Source organism: Myotis myotis, unplaced genomic scaffold (assembly GCF_014108235.1).
Source record: "Myotis myotis isolate mMyoMyo1 unplaced genomic scaffold, mMyoMyo1.p scaffold_m19_p_16, whole genome shotgun sequence".
Classification (NCBI taxonomy): Eukaryota; Metazoa; Chordata; class Mammalia; order Chiroptera; family Vespertilionidae; genus Myotis; species Myotis myotis.
This window is the reverse complement of record NW_023416320.1, coordinates 37,475,950-37,495,314: the sequence shown is the minus strand read 5'-3', so window position 1 is coordinate 37,495,314 and position 19,365 is coordinate 37,475,950. Positions and strand designations below refer to the sequence as shown.

Here is a 19,365-nt window from a genome sequence, read left to right as displayed (position 1 = left end):
TCCTCAGAAAGGTGTATATGTCTATACACTAGGTATCAAAAGAAAAATTTTAAAGAGCAATTACTGTAGCAGTAAAGCTTTCAAGTTCCAGGTTAGGCAAAACGGAAATATAACAACATCCCTAAAAACTATATATTTTTATTTTTTCTCCAGTCATTTTCTACCATCAAAGCAATATTTCTAGTAGAAAGAAATTATAAATCCCCTATACCCTGTTGATCTTTATGTTCTAAGAATTGAGGTTTAATACATACTAAGTTTAGTATTTTTTAAAAGTACTTTGGTCTCACTTTCACAAAGTAAGACGTGCATGTCTTAAAACTAATAAATACAGCTTAAATGCAGAATTTTCTCCATAACAAACTGAACCTATTAGCAAAATGTAGTCTCTTCCCACTTAGAAAAACCCAACTTTTAATATGTTGTGATCATGAAATGGGCATCGGCCAGAGTTACAGTTCATTATACATCTCTGATTCCCACAACTATAAAGACAAGCTTTGATTTCTATTACAATTGAGAATGAGCCTGAAGATATTCTACAGGAAATTAACGTTTGGCTTTGGTATTCTCCTGGCTTGTAGTGACGGTAGCATAAACCTATTAAGGGAACCTATTAAACAGCACATCCAATTTGTCTGTGCCTTCATTGCCCTCTAGTGGCTATTTTGAAACTAGTTATTAAAAGTCGTATTAGCCTTCAAAAGTCAGAAGTGGTCCTCAAAGTAGAAGGGCAGACCAGCAGCACCAACAACATCCAGGAACGTCTTAGACATACAAATTTCATGCTCCACCTAAGATCTACTTAAAAAAATTGTGAATGGAAATCTAATAGATCCTCCAGATTATTCTCATGTACACTAATGTTTAAGAACCACTAGTGTAAGGGAAGTCTTCTATTCATATTTCAAGTCGATATGAAAGTATATGGGTGTATGGGAATGTGAATTTTATATGTTAACTTGATTGGGCTAAGGGATGCTCAAATAGCTGGTAAAACAGTATTTCTGTGTGTGAGAGGGTATTTTTTCCTCAAATTAGCATTTGAAGTGAGTGAAGCGAATGCTGTCCCCATTATGGGTGGTATCATCAATCTGTTGAGGGTCTAAAAAGAACCCAAAAAGCACCGGAAGAGCAAAATCACTCTGTCTGTCTGAGCTAAGATATCCATCTTCCCCTTCCCTCCGACATGGGTGCTCCTGGTTCCCAGGCTTTTGGACTCAGATGAGGACATACACCATTAGCCCCACGATTCCTAGGCCTTCAGACTTGGACTCAATTACATCACGGGTTTTCATGGTTCTCCAACTTGCAGACAGAAATCGTGGCCTTCACAACCACCTGAGTTCCTATAATAACTATCCTCATCTATATCTATATCTATATCTATATCTATATCTATATCTGTATCTATATCATCTATATCCATATCTATATCTATATATCCTATTGGTTCTGTTTCTCTGGAGAACCCTGAGTAGTACAATGCATATGACTGTTCTTTTATGAGAGTACTAGTAACCCGGTGCACAAAATTTGTGCACTCGAGGGGGGGGGGTCCCTCAGTTATTAAACATTTTACGGCAAAACACTGACCACATTGGTGGTGGTGATGGTCTTGTCAGAATGAGTTATATTATGCAGATGAAAATCTATTTAAACAGATTTGATGTAGATATTTTCAAAGATGGAAGAATTGTCCCTGTCAACTATTTTAGTTGATTCATATCTTCAGTAATTGTCATCATTGCAAAGTTTTCAGTCCCCATATGGATTGCTGGATATAATAGGTCATGCGCTGTCCCTGTCCTTTGTAGCCTTTGTTACCTTAAGGACTCTAGTTTTCCATTTATATGTTTAAGTACCAACCTTACCGGCTTAAAAATGTAAGCTTTTAACACTGCTCTCTCTGTTCCGTATCCTTCTGATGAAAAGTGGAGTTGGGTTGCAGCACAGGAGAGAAATTCAGAAGGGGAATATTGAAGTAATGACTACAGTAGGAGAAGAGGGAAACTGTTTCCCTGGCCACAGGCGCTGGCACCCTGGACCACAGGGCTGGTAGCTTCTCCGGGTGGCTGCAGCCTGGGACCTCTGGCCAGTAGCTTGTCCATCTCCTGGGCTGCAGCCAGCCCCAGGTGCTGGCGCCAGGACCAAAGGTGGGGGCTTCTTCTTCTGTGCTTCCAGGGAGGGTAGTCAGTTAAGTGTCATGCAAAAATAGGCATCACCAATTACAGAAGCCAGGTGTGGGGCAGGGAAGCAGCAGCTGGGGAAGCTGGCTGAGGCTGCTTCCCTGCCCAGCACCTGGCTTCTGTGATCAACCCTGCACTGGGCTTCTGTAGTCACCCATTGCAGAAGCTGGGTGAGGGGCAGGGAAGCCGTGGCCGGGCGCTGGTGGAGGCTGCTTCCCTGCCCACGCACCTGGCTTCTGTGATCGCCCCTGCACTGGGCTTCGGCGGTCACGGATCGGGTGTGGGGCAGGGAAGCCGCGGCTGGGAACGCTGGCGGCGGCGGACGCTTCCCTGACCCGCACCCGGCTTCTGCGGTCACTGATCAAAGAAGCCAGGTTCGGGGTAGGGAAGCCGTGGGCAGGGCGCTGGCGGAGGCTGCTTCCCTGCCCCTGCATCCGGCTATCCGGCTTCTGCATCGCTGTCTGTGTCCACTTCCCTGCCCCACCCCCCAGGCTTCTCCAATCACCCACTGGTGGCAGGGCAAAGGTGGCCTCCAGGACCGACCTTTGCCCTGCTCCCTGGCTCTTGCCTGCGCCTGGGTTTCTGATCACTGCCCTCCATCCTTCCCCTTTCGCCTTCCATCATTGCGAGTATGCAAATTAGCCACCATCTTTGTTGGCGGTTAACCGCCATCTTGGCTGGCAGTTAATTTGCATATCGCCCTGATTAGCCAATGGAAAGGGTAGCGGTCGTACGCCAATTACCATGTTTCTCTTTTATTAGATAGGATTGCTCATAATTATTCCCAAGCTTTTCCTACATTTGATATGTACAGAATAATCTAGAAAAGTGTATAATTAGTTGGGAAGATTTAAAAGTGCTGTATATCTATGACTGAATGATATAGAAAAAAGTAGAATAAAATAAATAAAAGTAAATCCATTAGATATTAAATGTTCACTTTAAGAACTTGCTAACTAGCCAAAACATCTGACCAGGATCTATCCATTTGTTTCTTGGCTATAAAATCAATGGGAAAATGTTTGTTGATGAAATGACCATTCAATCCATGTTTGTGTGGGGCATTTAATATTCAAGTTCATTAGTAGATATATATTGTTTTATAACCATTTTTTCCATTACATAAATTGCTACTTCCAATATTCATTATAGCATTATTCATGATAGCCAAGAGGTAAAAGCAACCCAGTGATGGATAAGTAGAGAAAATGTGGCATATACATAGAATATAACATTATTCAGCCTTAGAAAACAAATTCCTGCCCAGAAGTGTTGCTCAGTGGACCAGGAGTTCATGGTTCAATTCCTGGTCAGGGCACATACCCAGGTTGCAGGCTCAATCCCCAGTAGGGTATGTGCAAGAGGCAGCTGATCCATGATTCTCTCTCATCATTGATGTTTCTATCTCTCTCTCCCTCTCTCTTCCTCTCTGGAAGGAAGGAAGGAAGGAAGGAAGGAAGGAAGGAAGAAAGAAAGAAAGAAAGAAAGAAAGAAAGAAAGAAAGAAAGAAAGAAAAACAAAGAAACAAAGAAAGAAACAAAGAAACAAAGAAAGAAAGAAATATATATATATATAATGCTGTCACACATGCTACAATATAAATGAATCTGAGGACATTATGCTAAGTGAAATAAACCAGTCACAAAAATATAAAGAATGTATAATTCCACTTACATGCGGTATCTAAAGTAGTTAAATACATCAAAACAAAATAGAATTGCAATTACCAGGGGCTGAAAAGAGGGGGAAATGGGAAGTAGTTGTTCAGTAGGAACAGAGTCTATTTTGCAAGATAAAAAAGTTACAGAGATGTACAAGGAAAATGGTTAAGATGGTAAATTTTATGTCTTGTTTCTTCCTCTTCCCTTCCTTTTCCTTTTTCTCAGCTCAATCTGTCCCCAACTCAATATATGCACTAAATCAAGAAAATGCAGGTGAGAAGAACAAGTGTTCTGCTCTCTTCTTCCTTTTGCAGTTCTCCACAACAGGTGCATCAGTTTTAGTTCAGGAAAAATGAGGAGAAAGTTGGAGAGAAGCTCAATTCCAGCCTTCAAGTTAATGGAACCAGACCATTTCTTCCAATTCAAGCTCAAAATGGCTACTCTGCCTGACAACAAGCAAATATATCTAAGCTCTTAAGGTCTTCAAAAACAAATGAAAAATTAATTTAAATAATAAAAATATTAATATACTCACTCTCACATTCATAAATAATGTACCAGAACTGATCTCAAATTAAAGATAGCAAAACTAAGAAATAACACACACATAGACACACAACATTTTCTTTACTAAACAATGAAACAAAAAATAAGAAAATATGTCTTATAAAGGATAGCTTATTCCATTAGGAAATACTTCATTCTACATTCTATTTGCACTGGTTTCCCATCAATTTCATCAGGTTTTCTTTCTTTACTTTTGTTGGGGTGCAAAGTCCCATAATAAACAATAAGAAAAATAATTCCAAGGATAAGAGCAAGAGCTATAATAATACTAATAGGTATAAAATAGTCTGAATTAAAAATAGAAAGTGGGCAAACCCACAACACAATCAATATCCCCAGTGTGGCCAGTACCCTTACAATATAATAACAAGACATTGGACATTTGGTATTCTGCCCCTGAATATTAAAAAATGTAAAAATAAGAACAAATCCAACAACAATCCTGTATAAGAACTCCATACTTATGGAAGCACAAAACTTAGTTTGGTTTTTAAATGCCCACAATATACCTAAAAACCAAAGAAATGACAACAGATATAAAGCAATATTAACATTTAAGAATAAAAGAAGTACAACACTCAGCATCCAAGATAATAATGTAAAAAACTTGTAAAAGAGATATGTGAGTTTGGGACAGGGCCCAGTAAGGACATTTTTATCAGGTAAGGATTTTCTTAAAGATATTTGATAATCAACAGTTGACCAAGAAATAGCACAGCAAGAGACCATGAGGGCTGCATCTACAAAAAAAAAAAACAAATTTTAAAAGGTATATTGTTACAGGAATAAAAATTACAATATTAAATTACCATATGCCATACATGCTTTATCTGTATTTACACATACCCACAGACATGCCAGGTACTTTATATACTCATCTCACCTAATCCTTCAAGATAGATATTACTATTCCCATATTACATATGAAGGATTAATGCTTACAAAATATATATTATTTGACCCAAGTCATACAGCTAGCAAGCTGCAGTTAAGATTTGAATCTAAAGCTACCCAATTCCAAAGATGGTATACTTAACCACTGCATTAGACTGCTTTACAAGATTCTGAGCGGTACAACTGGTATAGTGAAAACTACATACTATACTCTGGAAATTCTCTAAGACATTACTGTTATAAACCTAGCTATTCCAGTCTTTGGCTTTGACCCTGGGCATATATCTAATTCACTAAGAGACAGCACCATGCGAGAGAGGAAAGTGGGAAGGAAGGAAGGAAGGAAGGAAGGAAGGAAGGAAGGAAGGAAGAAGGAGGAAGGAGGGCGGGAGGAAGGAAAGAAAATTTAACGTAAGTATGAGTTGAATGTCAACAAGCTCAATTTCCCATCGTATATAATAAAAGTCTAATATGCTAAGTGTCCAACCATTCTCCTGACCATTCAACCAGTCACTATGATGCACACTGACCACCAGGGGGCAGACGCTCCAACCAATAGGATAGCTTGCTGCTGGGGTCTGGCCAATCAGGACTGGGCGAGATGGCCGGACACACCCTGGAGCCCTCCTGTGGTCCCTCCCCGGCTCCTATCGTGCATCTGTGCGGTCCCTCGCCTAGCCTGAGCCCTCTCGCAATCCGGGACCCCTCGGGGGATGTCGGAGAGCCAGTATTGGCCCGATCCCCACAGGCCAGGCCGAGGGACCCCACCAGTGCATGAATCTGTGCACCGGGCCTCTAGTCTGTATATATTTTTATTTATTTCAGAGAGAGACAAAGATAGAAACATCAATGGTGACAAAGAAGCAGTGATCAGCTGCCTCCTACATGCCCCACACTGGGGATTGAGCCCACAACCTGGGCATGTGCCCTAACCGGAAATCGAACTGTGACCTCCTGGTTCATAGGTCTATGTTCAACCACTGAGCCACCAGCCAAGCTATCCAGTAGTCTTAGATATTTTCAGAGGGAGAATAGATTCAAATAATTTAGCCTTTAGTGGTAGAGCTGATTTACATAACCTAAGTTTTTCATCTGCTTTCCATCTTCTAAACACTTGTTGATATTTCTAATCTGCTATTCCACTCTGCATTCTATTTGTTCTTGTGGGTTTATATTATTTTTAATCCTTTACTCTCCTTATTAGTGTGGTTCAGGAAGAAGCAAAAATAAAAGAATATGTTCAGCCTTCTGAAATACTTCTATAAGTAACCTGATTTTTTTTTAACATTCTGAGTTATTCTTCCTGATTCTCAAAACAATACATGGTTACTGTAGAATTTTGGAAATTCAGAGAAAAGTGTAAAGAAGATTAAATAAATTCATTCATAATCTCACTACCCATAAGCAGCCAGCCACATTAACATTTTTCATATTTTCTTCCAGACACTGTGCAATATAATAATTTCTTTGTATCCTTAAAAGTATGCTCATAGGAAATTTTATAAACTGTTTTTGTCTAAATTTTATTTTAGAACTACTTTCCTGTGTCATTAAAAGTTATCACTACTTTCTGTGGCTAATAGTTTTTATAGTAACATTGTACAGTAACTTTTTTACCAATTCTTCTATTGTTAGACAATTAGCTTTTATTTATGTCTTTATTTATTTTGCTATTTTTAGCTAATACCTCACTTTCTTACTTCAAGGAGAAACTAAAGAATGAGGATAAAACCTCATAGTATGAGGATAGAACCTCATAATATGAAGATAGTCACTGGATCCCAATGTGATCCAGATGCTATGTACTACTTGGAATCATCAGCAGATCTACCATATGATAGGCTATAAACTCCAAATGTTCAACTTCTAGTTTCAGTAATGATGTGGCACAGAACACGTAAGTCCCAACCCACAAATTATTTGCATCACAAGGAAAAAGAAGTCTTATACACAATAGGTTCATTTTAATGTCTTATTAACAAGCAAGGTAAAAATAATAATATTAGAAGGGACTACAACATTGAAATTTATGGGAAATTGGAAACAGAAAGACTACTTAGGGAAAGAAACTGATCTCACAGGTGAGTCTAGCATAGAGGGAACTCCAGGAAAGATGACAATCTGGTACTCTGAGATTAATCCAAGTCTGCATGAAACCTTAGTCATTACTTTTTTTTAACATCTCAAATTAAACAACTATTAAATGGGGGTTTTTTATGGAAATGTCAAGCTGTCCTTTAAAATTGAACATTCTACCCTAACAATGAAATATGCTATAATAAAACAACATATTAGTCAACTTTCATGAGTTTTGTAGCATTTGCACTTTCATCTAATGATTCCAATTCTGGAAATTTACCCTATGGATATACTTTACACATGCATAAGATTATTTACAGCAGCATTTTTTGCAACAGTAAAATATTAGAAACAACCTAACAACATAAACCGGGGCTTGTTAAATAAATCATGGTATATCTATAATTTGTAATACCATTCAGATAATAAAAATGAATGAGGGAGCTCTTTCTGTACTGATATGAATAGATCTCCAAGACATACTGTTAAATACTGCAAAAAAACAAAAACTGTTTTTATTTTAAGTTACTATTTATATAAAAGAGGGGGAAGGAAGAGAGAAAGGGAGAGACACAGACAAAGAGATAATTAATATAGGCTTTTTAAATGATTTTCTAAAAGAATCATCGAAAAACTGCCAAGTTTCCTTTCTGGGCAGACAAAAGAAGGAATGGGAAAAAGAAGGAGGCAGGCAACATACCTTTATATACTTTTAAATATTTAAATCATGTCCTTCTTTTTAAAACTTAAACAATTCTATAAAGAAAAAAATAAAAAATTCTAAAACCTGCCCTAAAGTTATGTAGTTAACATAAGATCTCCGAGGCATCCATCTAACAAAGGGTGTTAAGAAAGACTTACACTGACTGGTATTTGCTTGACCGTGTTCCAAACAGGTATAGAGCTGAAAAACAAGTTGTGGGCAGCCTTCCAGGTAGGTCTCAAATAGCCTGAGCATGCTTAAATCAGTCACTTCATCTATAACTTCTTTATGTGGATCAATTTGTTCTTCTATGAAGTTATCAGTTTTGCTGCTATATTTGAAAGCCACATGATAACCCTTTTTCAAGGCAAACCAATACCTGTAAAGTAAACATGATCATTTGTCTTGTGTAATATATACTTTATAACATGTATATTAATATACACAATAATTTGAAAAAAGTAGCATTATGTTTAAGTACAGATTTTCCCCACAAACTTTCTCTACTACAAATTTCTTATGGTGGCTTTTTTGAGATTCAAACCCTATAACTTTTTATTTCATGTTTGATGTGCCATTTTGTGCTAGCACTGTTAAATATACATTACTCATTTCATCCTCACAATAATTGAGATGAGTAGGTATTATTCCCATTTTACAGATGGGGAAACTAAGGCTGAAAAACAGTAAGGTGATTCACTGACAATTACACAGAGAATAAGGGTCAGACCCAGAGTCCAAACTGAGATCTTATGATTCCTAGTCTTAACCACTACTTTCTGAAAGACAAACTGCAATTTTCAATTCATACAATTTATCTTTTATTAAAAATTTATTTTAGAGAGAGGAAGGGAGGGAGGGAGAAAGAGAGAGAGAGAGAGAGAGAGAGAGAGAGAGAGAGAGAGAGAGAGAACATTGATGTGAGAAACATCCATCAGTTGCCTCCTTACAGGCCCAGAACCAGGTATCAAACCCACAACCTGGGTATGTGCCCTGACTGGGAATCTAACCCACCAACTTTTGGTGTATAAGACAACAATTCTACCAACTGAGCCACAGCACATGTGCACTAGACTGCCCAACCCAGGCTCTGCTCCAGTCACAGACAACCAAATTAACAGGGAACTTCCACACACATGTGCACACTGGGCCACCCCACACCCAACATAGGAGCCCCTAAACATATAAAGCAAAAATTCACAGGCAATATTACAATAATAGTAAGGGACTTTAATACCTAACTTAGGTCAATGGATATATCATGAGACAAAAAATCAATAAGGAAACAAAGACCTTAAATGTCACATTAGGCCAAACTGACTCAATAGATTATGTATAGAATATTTCATCCAAAAACTGCAGGATACACATTCTTTTCAAGTGCACATAGAACATTCTCTAAGACTGATCACATATTAGACCACAAAAGAAGTCTCAATAAATTCAAGAAGACTGAAATCATATCAAGCATTTTTCAACCATATTATCAAACTAGAAATCAACTACAAGAAGAAAACTGGAAAAATCAGAAACATGTGAAGATAAACAACATGCTATTAAACAACCAATTGATCAAACAGGAAATCAAAAAATACCTGGAGACAAATTAAAATGAAAATACAACTTTCTAAAATCTATGGGATGCAGCAAAAGCAGTTTTAAGAGGGAAGTTCATAGCTATACAGGCCTATCTGGGTTGCAAGTTCCCTGCCCCAGTTGTGGCTTGTTTGGGAGGCAACCAATTAATGTGGCTCTCTTGCCTAGGTATTTCTCTCTCTTTCTCTTTCTCTCTCTCTCTCTCTCTCTCTCTCTCTCTCTCTCCTCTCTCTCTCTCTCTCCCTCTCCCTCTCCCTCTCCCTCTCCCTCTCCCTCCTCCCTTCCACTATCTCTAAAATCAATGGGAAAAATATCCTCCAGTGAGTATTAACCAAAAAAAATTAAAAATTTAAAAATAAAGTGAAAGAGAAGTTACAACTGATAACATCCTATATAATAAAAGCCTAGGTGGCGTCATGCATGACATCATCACAGGATGGCCACCACAGATGGCCGCCCTCATGTCATCACAAGATGGCTGCCACTAGATGACCAGCAGGGGAGGACAATTGAGGGTGAACAGGCCAGCAGGGGAGGACAGTTGTGGCAATCAGGCCAGCAGGGGAGAGCAGTTGGGGGCCATCAAGGTGGCAGGGGAGGGCAGTTGGGGGCGAGATCAGGCCAGTAGGGGAGGGTAGTTGGGGGTGGCCAGGCCAGCAGGGGAGGACAGTTGGAGGCGATCAGGCCGGCAGGGGAGCAGTTAGGTGTCAATCAGGCCAGCAGAGGAGCGGTTAGGGGGCGATCAGGCTGGCAGGCAGAAGTGGTTAGGGGCAATCAGGCAGGCAAACAGGCGAGTGGTTAGGAGCCAGAGGTCCCGGATTGTGAGAAGGATGTCCGATTGCCAGTTTAGGCCCACAAGGATCGTGACTACACCGGCAGTTGGACATCCCCCAAGGGGTCCCAGATTGGAGAGGGTGCAGGCCGGGCTGAGGGATAATCCTCCCCTGTGCACAAATTTCGTGCACCGGGCCTCTAGTAGAAATATAAAGAATCATTATATGCCAACAAATTGAACAGCCTAGAAGAAATGCACAAATTTCTAGAAAGATACAACCTTTCAAGACTGAATCAGGATCACTGGTTGAGCATCAACCTATGAACCAGAAGGTCATGGTTCGATTCCCAGTCAGTGCATATGCCTGGACTGCAGGCTCAATTCCAACTGTGGGGCGTGCAGGAGGCAGCTGGTCAATGATTCTCTCTCATCATTGATATTTCTATCTCTCTCTCCTTTTCCCTCTCTGAAATCAATAAAAAAAATCTTTATTTTTTAAAAAGACTGAATCAGGAAGCACCTCCAGACATGAATTTAAGTGTAGACCACATTTTACAGAAACTATAGACATCTCCTAAGAATAAAATCAAAGTCTCTAGAGAGGACTTGGTGAAGTCCTCACAATTTTTTCAGGGGCAATGACCAGAACATAATCATGGATACTAGCCTAGGCATGCAAGAAAAAAAGCAATATGAGTACCCAATAGTAGAAGCAGAGCCAGTAGTAACAAACTTGTAAAAGCTTCAGATATTGAAATTGTAAATGAAACAGCTATGCTAGGTTTCAAGATATAAATGGGAAGTCTGAAATATCTACAGTGAACAGGAAACTACAAAAGGTGACATAGCAGACTTTTGAAAAGAACCAAATACAGCTTCTGTTATAAGAGTCTGTTAGATATAGTGAGAATATCTAACTTACATTTGCTTGCAGTCCCAGAAGGCAAAGAGACAGAAAATGTTAGAAAGTAATGACTAAGAATTGTGCAGAAGTGAAAGAAGTTTCAAAGAATCATGAGAACTAGCAAATCTCAAGCAAGAGAAATAAATCTATACTTAGCTATATCATAATTGAACTGTAGAAAACCAAAGGTAAAGAGAAAAATCATAAGAGCAACCAGAGGGAAAAAAAGACTGTCACCTAACACTTTAAGAGAAACAATAAAAACCAAAAGACAAGAGAATGTTATACGAAGAGATAAAATAACTAACTTCTCATCTCAAATTCTATAGCCACTAAAATATCTCTCAAGAAAGCTAATGAAATACTGACATTTCTAGACAACCAAAAACTGAAAAATGATGTCACCAACAGACTCACAATAGATGCAATTCTGGACCTCAGGCAGGCAGAAGAAAAGTGATCCATAGTGGAAAGTCTGAGATTCAAGAAGGAATAAAAAATAAAGAGAATAGTAAATATATAGGTAAGTATAACAAAATTTAACTATATAAAACAGAAATAATAACACAATAATATGGTAGTGAGATTAAACACAAGAATTAAAATGCCAGCAATATTAATGTACAGTACATGTTGGGAATATGGTACATGGAATTCAAGTGTTTTGAGGTCTTTATGTTATTTTTGAGAACAATAAAGGTTCTGTTCAACTTTAGACCTGGGATAATTTAAGACAGCACATTATGAGATAACTCAAGATTGCACTTTACGGACTATGCTTCAATATAGGATGTAGTATGTTGGAGGAACCAATCCTCCTGCCAAAACAACTAAAGAAACTGGAAAGTGAGCTGATGTTTCTGCAGATACTTGTTGCCTGGAGGTACAAGGGCAAGATGTTGAAAATATGGACTTTTCTCAGGTAGAGGGTTATTGTTAGAACAGAAAAAAATAGCAGAGGTTTTAAAGATTTTGTAGGTCTAAAGACAGGGACCTCAAAAGCTCAGTCAGTTTTTCCCCAAGGATATTTAACCAATTTTGAAACTATAAGATAAAGGCTAACTCTAAGCAGAAAGTCTTGAAAAAACAAAGCAGAATTTTTCTGACAGTCTTGTGATGCCAAGGAGATAAGGACCCAGTAGTATTCAGGACATGCGGGAGGGAGCATGACTACACCAGGCTCTCAGTGCCCTAGAAGGCTGTACCCTGGGAGCAAACCAAGAGTAGACTGAACCTCACTCTAAATGTCCAGGAGAGAAAAGGAAAACAGTGTTATCTGGAGCCTCTATAATTTTTACATATAATGTCTAACATTCAATAAAAATTGTTAGGTATGTCAAAAGACAATGAAAATCAAGGCAATTTTGCCTTTTATAATACAATTTATAACTTATAACACAATGTCCTGCAGTACCTTCAAGCCATTATTTGAAACACCAAAGAAAATAGTTCTGTGGATATGAAAATTTTACATTTATAGAATGGCTAATAAAGAATTTACCATATTTCTAAACTCTCAGCAAGGTAAATGTTATCCTTCTCTAGATATTATAACTTCATAATTCTCATTATTGCTCATGCAGAATATTCATTAAATCTTATTTACTACACATTAAAAACTTATCAGCACTTTTACTCCATCCCTTTAAACATTTTCATCTAATTGAAAACATACAGTTTCAAAACTAACCTCCAATATCTACACCTAAAGTACTTTCCAGCTTCCCTAAAACCTGTACTTTTTTCTCATTGCATATTTTGTTTCTCTTACATGTTATAACCTTTCTAACTCTAGCTTTAAAAAGACAAAGTATGTGAAAATACTTTGAAAATTATAAATCTCCACACAAATTTAATGGCATTTATCATTATTATCATCAATTAACATATAAAAAGCCTGAAAATTCTTAATATTTTCAACTAGTCGCCATGAATATGTTGCTTTTTAACAGGACAGAATCAGAAATTAACCTTTATGTAAGCTATTAAAATGGTCCGAATTCCAAAATTAAATGTAATAAAATAGTATGTTATCCTCTTAATGTGCTTTTAATTTTTCTCTTTTAAGATATACAGATATCTTAAAAGAAAAGAGAAAAATTGCTTTTAACAGAATTAAATCCCTTAAGGTAATATTGAAAAGGTCATATGAAATTAGATATACAGATAATCATGGAATTCTTAAGGCCTATTCAGATATTAGTTTCTTTAACTATTAAAGTTTTTGAGCATGACTCTTAAAGCTGTTTCTAGTTCTGTGCATGATTCTGTACCAGCTTACCACATGGCTACTATATTATTGCAATAAATTTTTCATTTGGTTAAATCAATGGTACAAGTAACTTAAAAATTAAGTACTCTAGCAGAGTTGCAAGTGATAAACATATTTGCACTATTGGGGTTTGAATATAAAACAGAAGATCACAAAACATAGAACTTAGTCTTTTTCCTTCTCATAAAAAGTGAGCACATGTCAGAAAAAGTAACTTAATTAGGTAAACTAAAACATTAATAAACCTGGAAAATTCTGACAGTACAGCAATGACTCATACAAACAGCAATAATAAGGAGCCAGTAACCTTTGTGCTACATGCAAATAGGGGACCTTTGTACATTTGACAACCTAGATACAGAAAGGCAGTTTCTGTTCGAATAAAAGAAAAATAGTGTTAATGATCAAAAGTGTATGCTCACCTTGTAAAAATTCCTCCTTGCAAGCAGTGAAGTAGAAGAAAACGATGCTGACTTTCTTGGCCTGCTTTCTTTAAATCGGCCTTGTACCAAGAATAACTAAAACACTGGACCACAAGTGTTCCAACAAGCATAAAACTTACTGTTAAAACACCAAAAACATATTGTCCTTCATGGAAAAACCTAACAGATACCCAAATGTCCACAATTAAATCAGTTATATAGATTATAATGCCAACAACTGACATCATAAAATTCGATTTAGTATATTTCATTATGAATCACTATAGCTCTTAGTTGTCTACTTTCTTCTCTGATACAAAAAGAAAAAAAAAACAGCTTTTGTATAGCACTGAATTTTATTTTCTACTCTCTAAATCTATTTAGAAGAACAAATATTATGAAATTGGAACACTAAAATCAAAGTGACTAATTTTAACTTTCTTTTCTAAATCTCTAATCTAGGTTTAATGTTACAAGGTTTTATTCAATCTTCTGTTTCACAATGATCTTCATTACTGATGACAATACCTAAAATAGAACATATTTATATATATATATATAAGATTCTTAAACTCTTGAGTATAATATTAAAAACCCTAGGTCATGAGTTTATCAAAGCTCTATTTAAATATATATTTATATATAACCACTACATATAGTTCTTATAATAGCTTTGGGAAAGTAAAGTTTCAACAATATACTAACAAACTGAAAACTTCCTCTCAAACTATTTACCTTTTTTTTTTTCCCAGACTATTTACCTTTTAAAAACCTTAACCTAGGTCTCTCTGCTCTTCATATGAGAAGATAGCCATCTGCAAACCAGGAAGTGGGCCTTTACCAGACACTGGGTCTGTTTTTCACCTTGATCTTGGACTTCCTGTCTCTAAACCTTTCTTCTCAGATATGCTTCTACTGGAAAAGGCTTCTCTACCCTAACTCTCATCTAACTGCCAACCAGAGAGCCGGAAACTCTCCACTAGAGATGGAATCCTCCAGGTTAAACATTCTCCTCTATTAAAATAAATATTGCACATAGGGTGGAAGAGTAGATAGTAAGAAAAGTAGCTACCATTTCTGAGTGTTTACTTCATGTGAAATGTTTTACATATATTATTTCATTTAATCCTTACAAATCCTTATGAGAAGGATATCATTGGACTCATTTTACAGGTCAGAAAACTGAGTTTAGAGAGATATTGGGTGTTTAGGTGAGTTATCTCTAAAGAGCAAACCGTTTTTTTAATAGTAGATGATTCCTTTAAAATTACAAACTATAATACCTAAGCACTCCATACGTGCATTTCTTAATCACTCACCCCACACAGATAGCTTCCTTTACCTGGAACGGATATGGAAAACACTAGCAGTTTTGAATCAAGTTTAATAAGATGGGAAAAATAATTTCTAAGAAACGTATTAATTGTATTATTGGTAGAATATCAGATTAAATAAACTAATCCAATATGACATCTTCTATATTCCTAATTTAGTGAGGCAGGGACATACCGCCAACTGGAGAGAAACCTACACAGCAAGGTAGTAAATACAGCAGCTCTCATAAAGAAATCCCCAGCTCTTTCAGTAACCACATAGTTGTACAACTTGCATGAAGGACAGTTCATCTCTATCCCTACAGTCGATCACTATTCCAAAACCACCTTATGAGAAAAAATGCCACCTATAAAATTTGACTTCCTAGGAAACTCGTGACACTAACTTAATACGACAGTTCCAATCCAATTTTATTCAGAAGTCAGCCCAGCTGTGTGGCTTCCTGGCTGTCAACCCAAATATATAACCTTTGTCCACTGTACATGATCTCTTGGCAATAAAGCAGATATTTAAAAAGTAAAAACTAGCGACCTTTCACTTGTCGACCAAATTTAACACACGTAAAATACAGACTAGACTTACTTGTCAAATATAAAAAGCCTTCTTTAACTCAGTCTCTTCCAGAAAATCTTCATTTCTTTTATTTCTTCTTCACTGAAAACAAGTATCATTAAAGAGTTTGTAAACCTTTAAGATCGAAGGCTAAAATGAAACTGAAATCACCTGTTAGTCATATGTGGGATTTTTCTAATCTAGTGATAACAGAGTGATTCATGTGACTACGATATAACCTTTTATAACCATCACTTTGGGAATAGGAATAACATGCCTCCTTTTATAGGTTGCCTAGGTTACAAGCTTTCATTGTATTTATCAATTAAGTTTTGAGAAAATACAATTTGCCTCACAGCATATCCAAGTGAACAGATATGTTTGAAAAAGAGAAATTCTTGAATTTGAAATACTGAGAATTTACAACACACCATTAAGTTAGCCCTATCTACTTTTTTAAACCGTATACCTTCTCAAACCCTATCATATGATTATTGGTTTCTGTTCCCAAAAACATCCATTAAATGTCTTCTATTTCCAAGCCTATCTATAATGCCCATCTACCTCCACCTACCTGATGAAATTCTATCAATCCTTTTTGCATCAGCTCAAAACCCATAACCTTTAAGCTTTCCTAGATCTTCCCAGTCAATCTGATGCTCCCCTTCCTCCTTGCAATCCCATCACTTTAGCTTCTCCTCGAGGATTTACCCAAGTATATGTTCAAATAGGACCATGTGTAACTGCTTTCTGGTTGTGAGTGTCTGGAAAGGGCCTCCTAGCTTTCATTTTTAATACCCTCCACAACATGTCTACAAGACATACTTTGCATGTTGTGGGCAGATGATAAATGACCACAAATGTGACTAGATAGAATGGAAAAACCTTCGGTCTTATTTCTTGGAGAGGAGGTGAACCTTCAGGTCACATTGCTAAACATACCAACAAAGACTCAATTTTGTATCTGTAGCTCAGATCCCTCTTCTGAACTCAACTCACCTGTCCAAACTATCTATAGGTATCATCAAGATATCCCATAATCACCTCAACTTCAACTTCTCCAAACCAAGTTTACTATCTGCCCTCTGTTCCTGCTCTTCTGCTAGTGTCTCCTTGTATGGCTCTACTTGTCATTTAACTTTTTTTTGAATCCTCACCGGAGGATATGCTGTCACTGATTTGGGGGGGGGGGGGGGGGGCGCAGAGACAGAGAGAGAGAGAGAGAGAAACATTGGTCAGTTGTCTGCCCTACACGCCTGATATGGGATCCAACCTGAAACCTAGGTATGTGCCCTGACCGGGAATTGAACCCGCAACCTTTTCCTGTAGAGGACAACTTTCCAATGAAGTGAACCACCCGGCCAGGGCAAGTCACTTCACTTTTAAATTATTTGTTGGGTCCATTTCTTCATCTGTCAAATGAAGAGCTTGGTAGTGAACAAATGAAATCAAGATGGTAGGTACAAAGAAAATTCTAATGTTTTTTAAAAAAGCTAAGGGATAAAAGCTAAGGGAGCTGCCCCTGAGTCTCAGGAAGAGCCCTGTGGTGCAGAAATGACCGTTCCACCCTCTTCTCAAAGGTTCTGCTGACTTTCCAGCAGAGTTCTGAATAGCCATTAATCCATGGCCACAGAAACATAAATATCGATGCGTTGATATTCCTGACCTAGGGAATTTTGATGGTTAGCCCAAGCATTTCTTTAAAAGGCACATTGCTTGGCTCTGGCCAGTTGCTCAGTGGTTAGAGCGCTGGCCCTGTGAGCCCGATTCCCAGTCAAGGGCATCGCCCCGGTTGCACAGGTGCCGGCTGCATGCTCAACCCCCGCCCCGTCCGCCCTGCGGGGACAGCCAATGGATGTGTCTCTCTCACATCCATGTTTCTCCCCTCCCCCCCTTTCACCTCTATCTAAAAGCAATGGAAAACATCCTCAGGTGGGGGTTATAAATCAATACTAAAAATAAAAGGCGTATTGCCTGCCTTCCCTTTGCAAAGGGGAGCGTTTATATCAGCGGTTCTCAACCTGTGGGTCGAGACCCCTTTGGGGTGGAGCGACCCTTTCACAGGGGTCGCCTAAGACCATCCTGCACATCAGATATTTACATGACGATTCATAACAGTAGCAACATCACAGTTATGAGGTAGCCACGAAAACAATTTTATGGTTGGGTCACCACATGAGGAACTGTATTTAAAGGGCCAGGAGGTTGAGAACCACTGGTTTACATGATTATTTCCGAGAAGGTTTTTGAAGCGCTGCAAATAAAAGGGCATCTTCGCAACACAAGGCAAAGAAATGTGCCACACACAGTAAAGGTGTGCCTGTCAAGAAATCTGGACTATTCCACTGCTGGTTTGTAAAAGAAACACTTTGGAAATTAATAGGAAATTGTCTTTTTCTTCAGAAGTACCTGCACAAGCAACGTTAAAATGCTGGTACTAAATCTTAGAACTGCCAGCATCTCATGTGCCCGTTTTTTTGGGGGAGAAGAGCTGGGCTGGGCTGGTGGGTGTGTTCCGCAGAGAGAGAGAGAGAGAGAGAGAGAGAGAGAGAGAGAGAGAGAGAGAGGCTGACTTCGTGCAATTGTCCAAACTCGATGAAACCGACCATAGGATCTTGCCGTTCTGTCCAGTAAACTGTGACTCAATCTTTTAGAAAGGGGGCGGCAGTGAACACGGGGGCGGCTCACCTGCTGGACCCCGCTCCCGGTCAAGGCCCACCTCCTCTTCCGGGCACAGGGAGGAACGTTGCTGCGAGGGTTCAATGAGATCGTGTTTGTAAAGAGCGCTTAGCAGATGGAAGCGCTTGGTACACGTCACTTACAACTGATCATTGTGAGAAACAGGTTGCTCCTCACACCCACATACCCACACACACACTCACACACACTCACACTCACACACACTCCGGGGCCCACAAGCCTGACGAGCCCTGCTCCGGGATTCAGAACACAGTCACCACCCCTAACCTGCCTGCTGCCCTCTGCTCCAGCCCAAGATTTCCCAGGTTACAACGCCTCTTGTCCCCTGGGATGAACTCGCCCACCAGAACATAAACTCCGGGAAGGCGCCCGGTTCGGGGACAAGAGGCAGCTCTCAAAACCAGCCTCGCCTCAGGCGCCTCACGCCTCCCTCGCGCCGGCATACCCGAGGCCCAGGCAGCGTCACGTGGCCTCTAGCCCCGCCCCCAGCTCGGAGGCTGACCCCTCCCCGCTCCGCTCGCGCGCCGGACACGTGGCCTCTAGCCCCGCCCCCAGCTCGTAGGCTGACCCCTCCCCGCTCGGCTCGGGCGCCGGACACGTGGCCTCTAGCCCCGCCCCCAGCTCGTAGGCTGACCCCTCCCCGCTCGGCTCGGGCGCCGGACACGTGGCCTCTAGCTCCGCCCCCAGCTCGGAGGCTGATCCCTCTCCGCTTGGCT

General features: G+C 39.1%; 1 protein-coding gene, 1 long non-coding RNA gene and 1 pseudogene across 2 annotated transcripts; all 3 read right to left on the bottom strand.

Moving 5' to 3' along the window:
- The window catches only part of LOC118670827, a 54,948-nt pseudogene extending 52,304 nt beyond the window's left edge, over positions 1–2,644 (bottom strand).
- A 1,227-nt stretch (positions 2,645–3,871) lies between these two features.
- On the bottom strand, positions 3,872–14,413 carry XKR9 (XK related 9). The gene is made up of 3 exons (XM_036337774.1): positions 14,063–14,413; positions 8,252–8,472; positions 3,872–5,157 (listed from the first exon to the last, which is right to left on the bottom strand). Exons 1-3 carry the CDS (start codon positions 14,332–14,334, stop codon positions 4,529–4,531), a joined length of 1,122 nt encoding a protein of 373 aa, XP_036193667.1. The 5' UTR covers positions 14,335–14,413; the 3' UTR covers positions 3,872–4,528.
- Positions 14,414–14,417: 4 nt separating this feature from the next.
- Positions 14,418–18,731, bottom strand: LOC118670639. The gene is made up of 3 exons (XR_004972416.1): positions 18,638–18,731; positions 15,980–16,051; positions 14,418–14,590 (listed from the first exon to the last, which is right to left on the bottom strand). It is a non-coding gene; the product is annotated as an uncharacterized LOC118670639 (long non-coding RNA).
- Between the last annotated feature and the right edge of the window lie 634 nt (positions 18,732–19,365).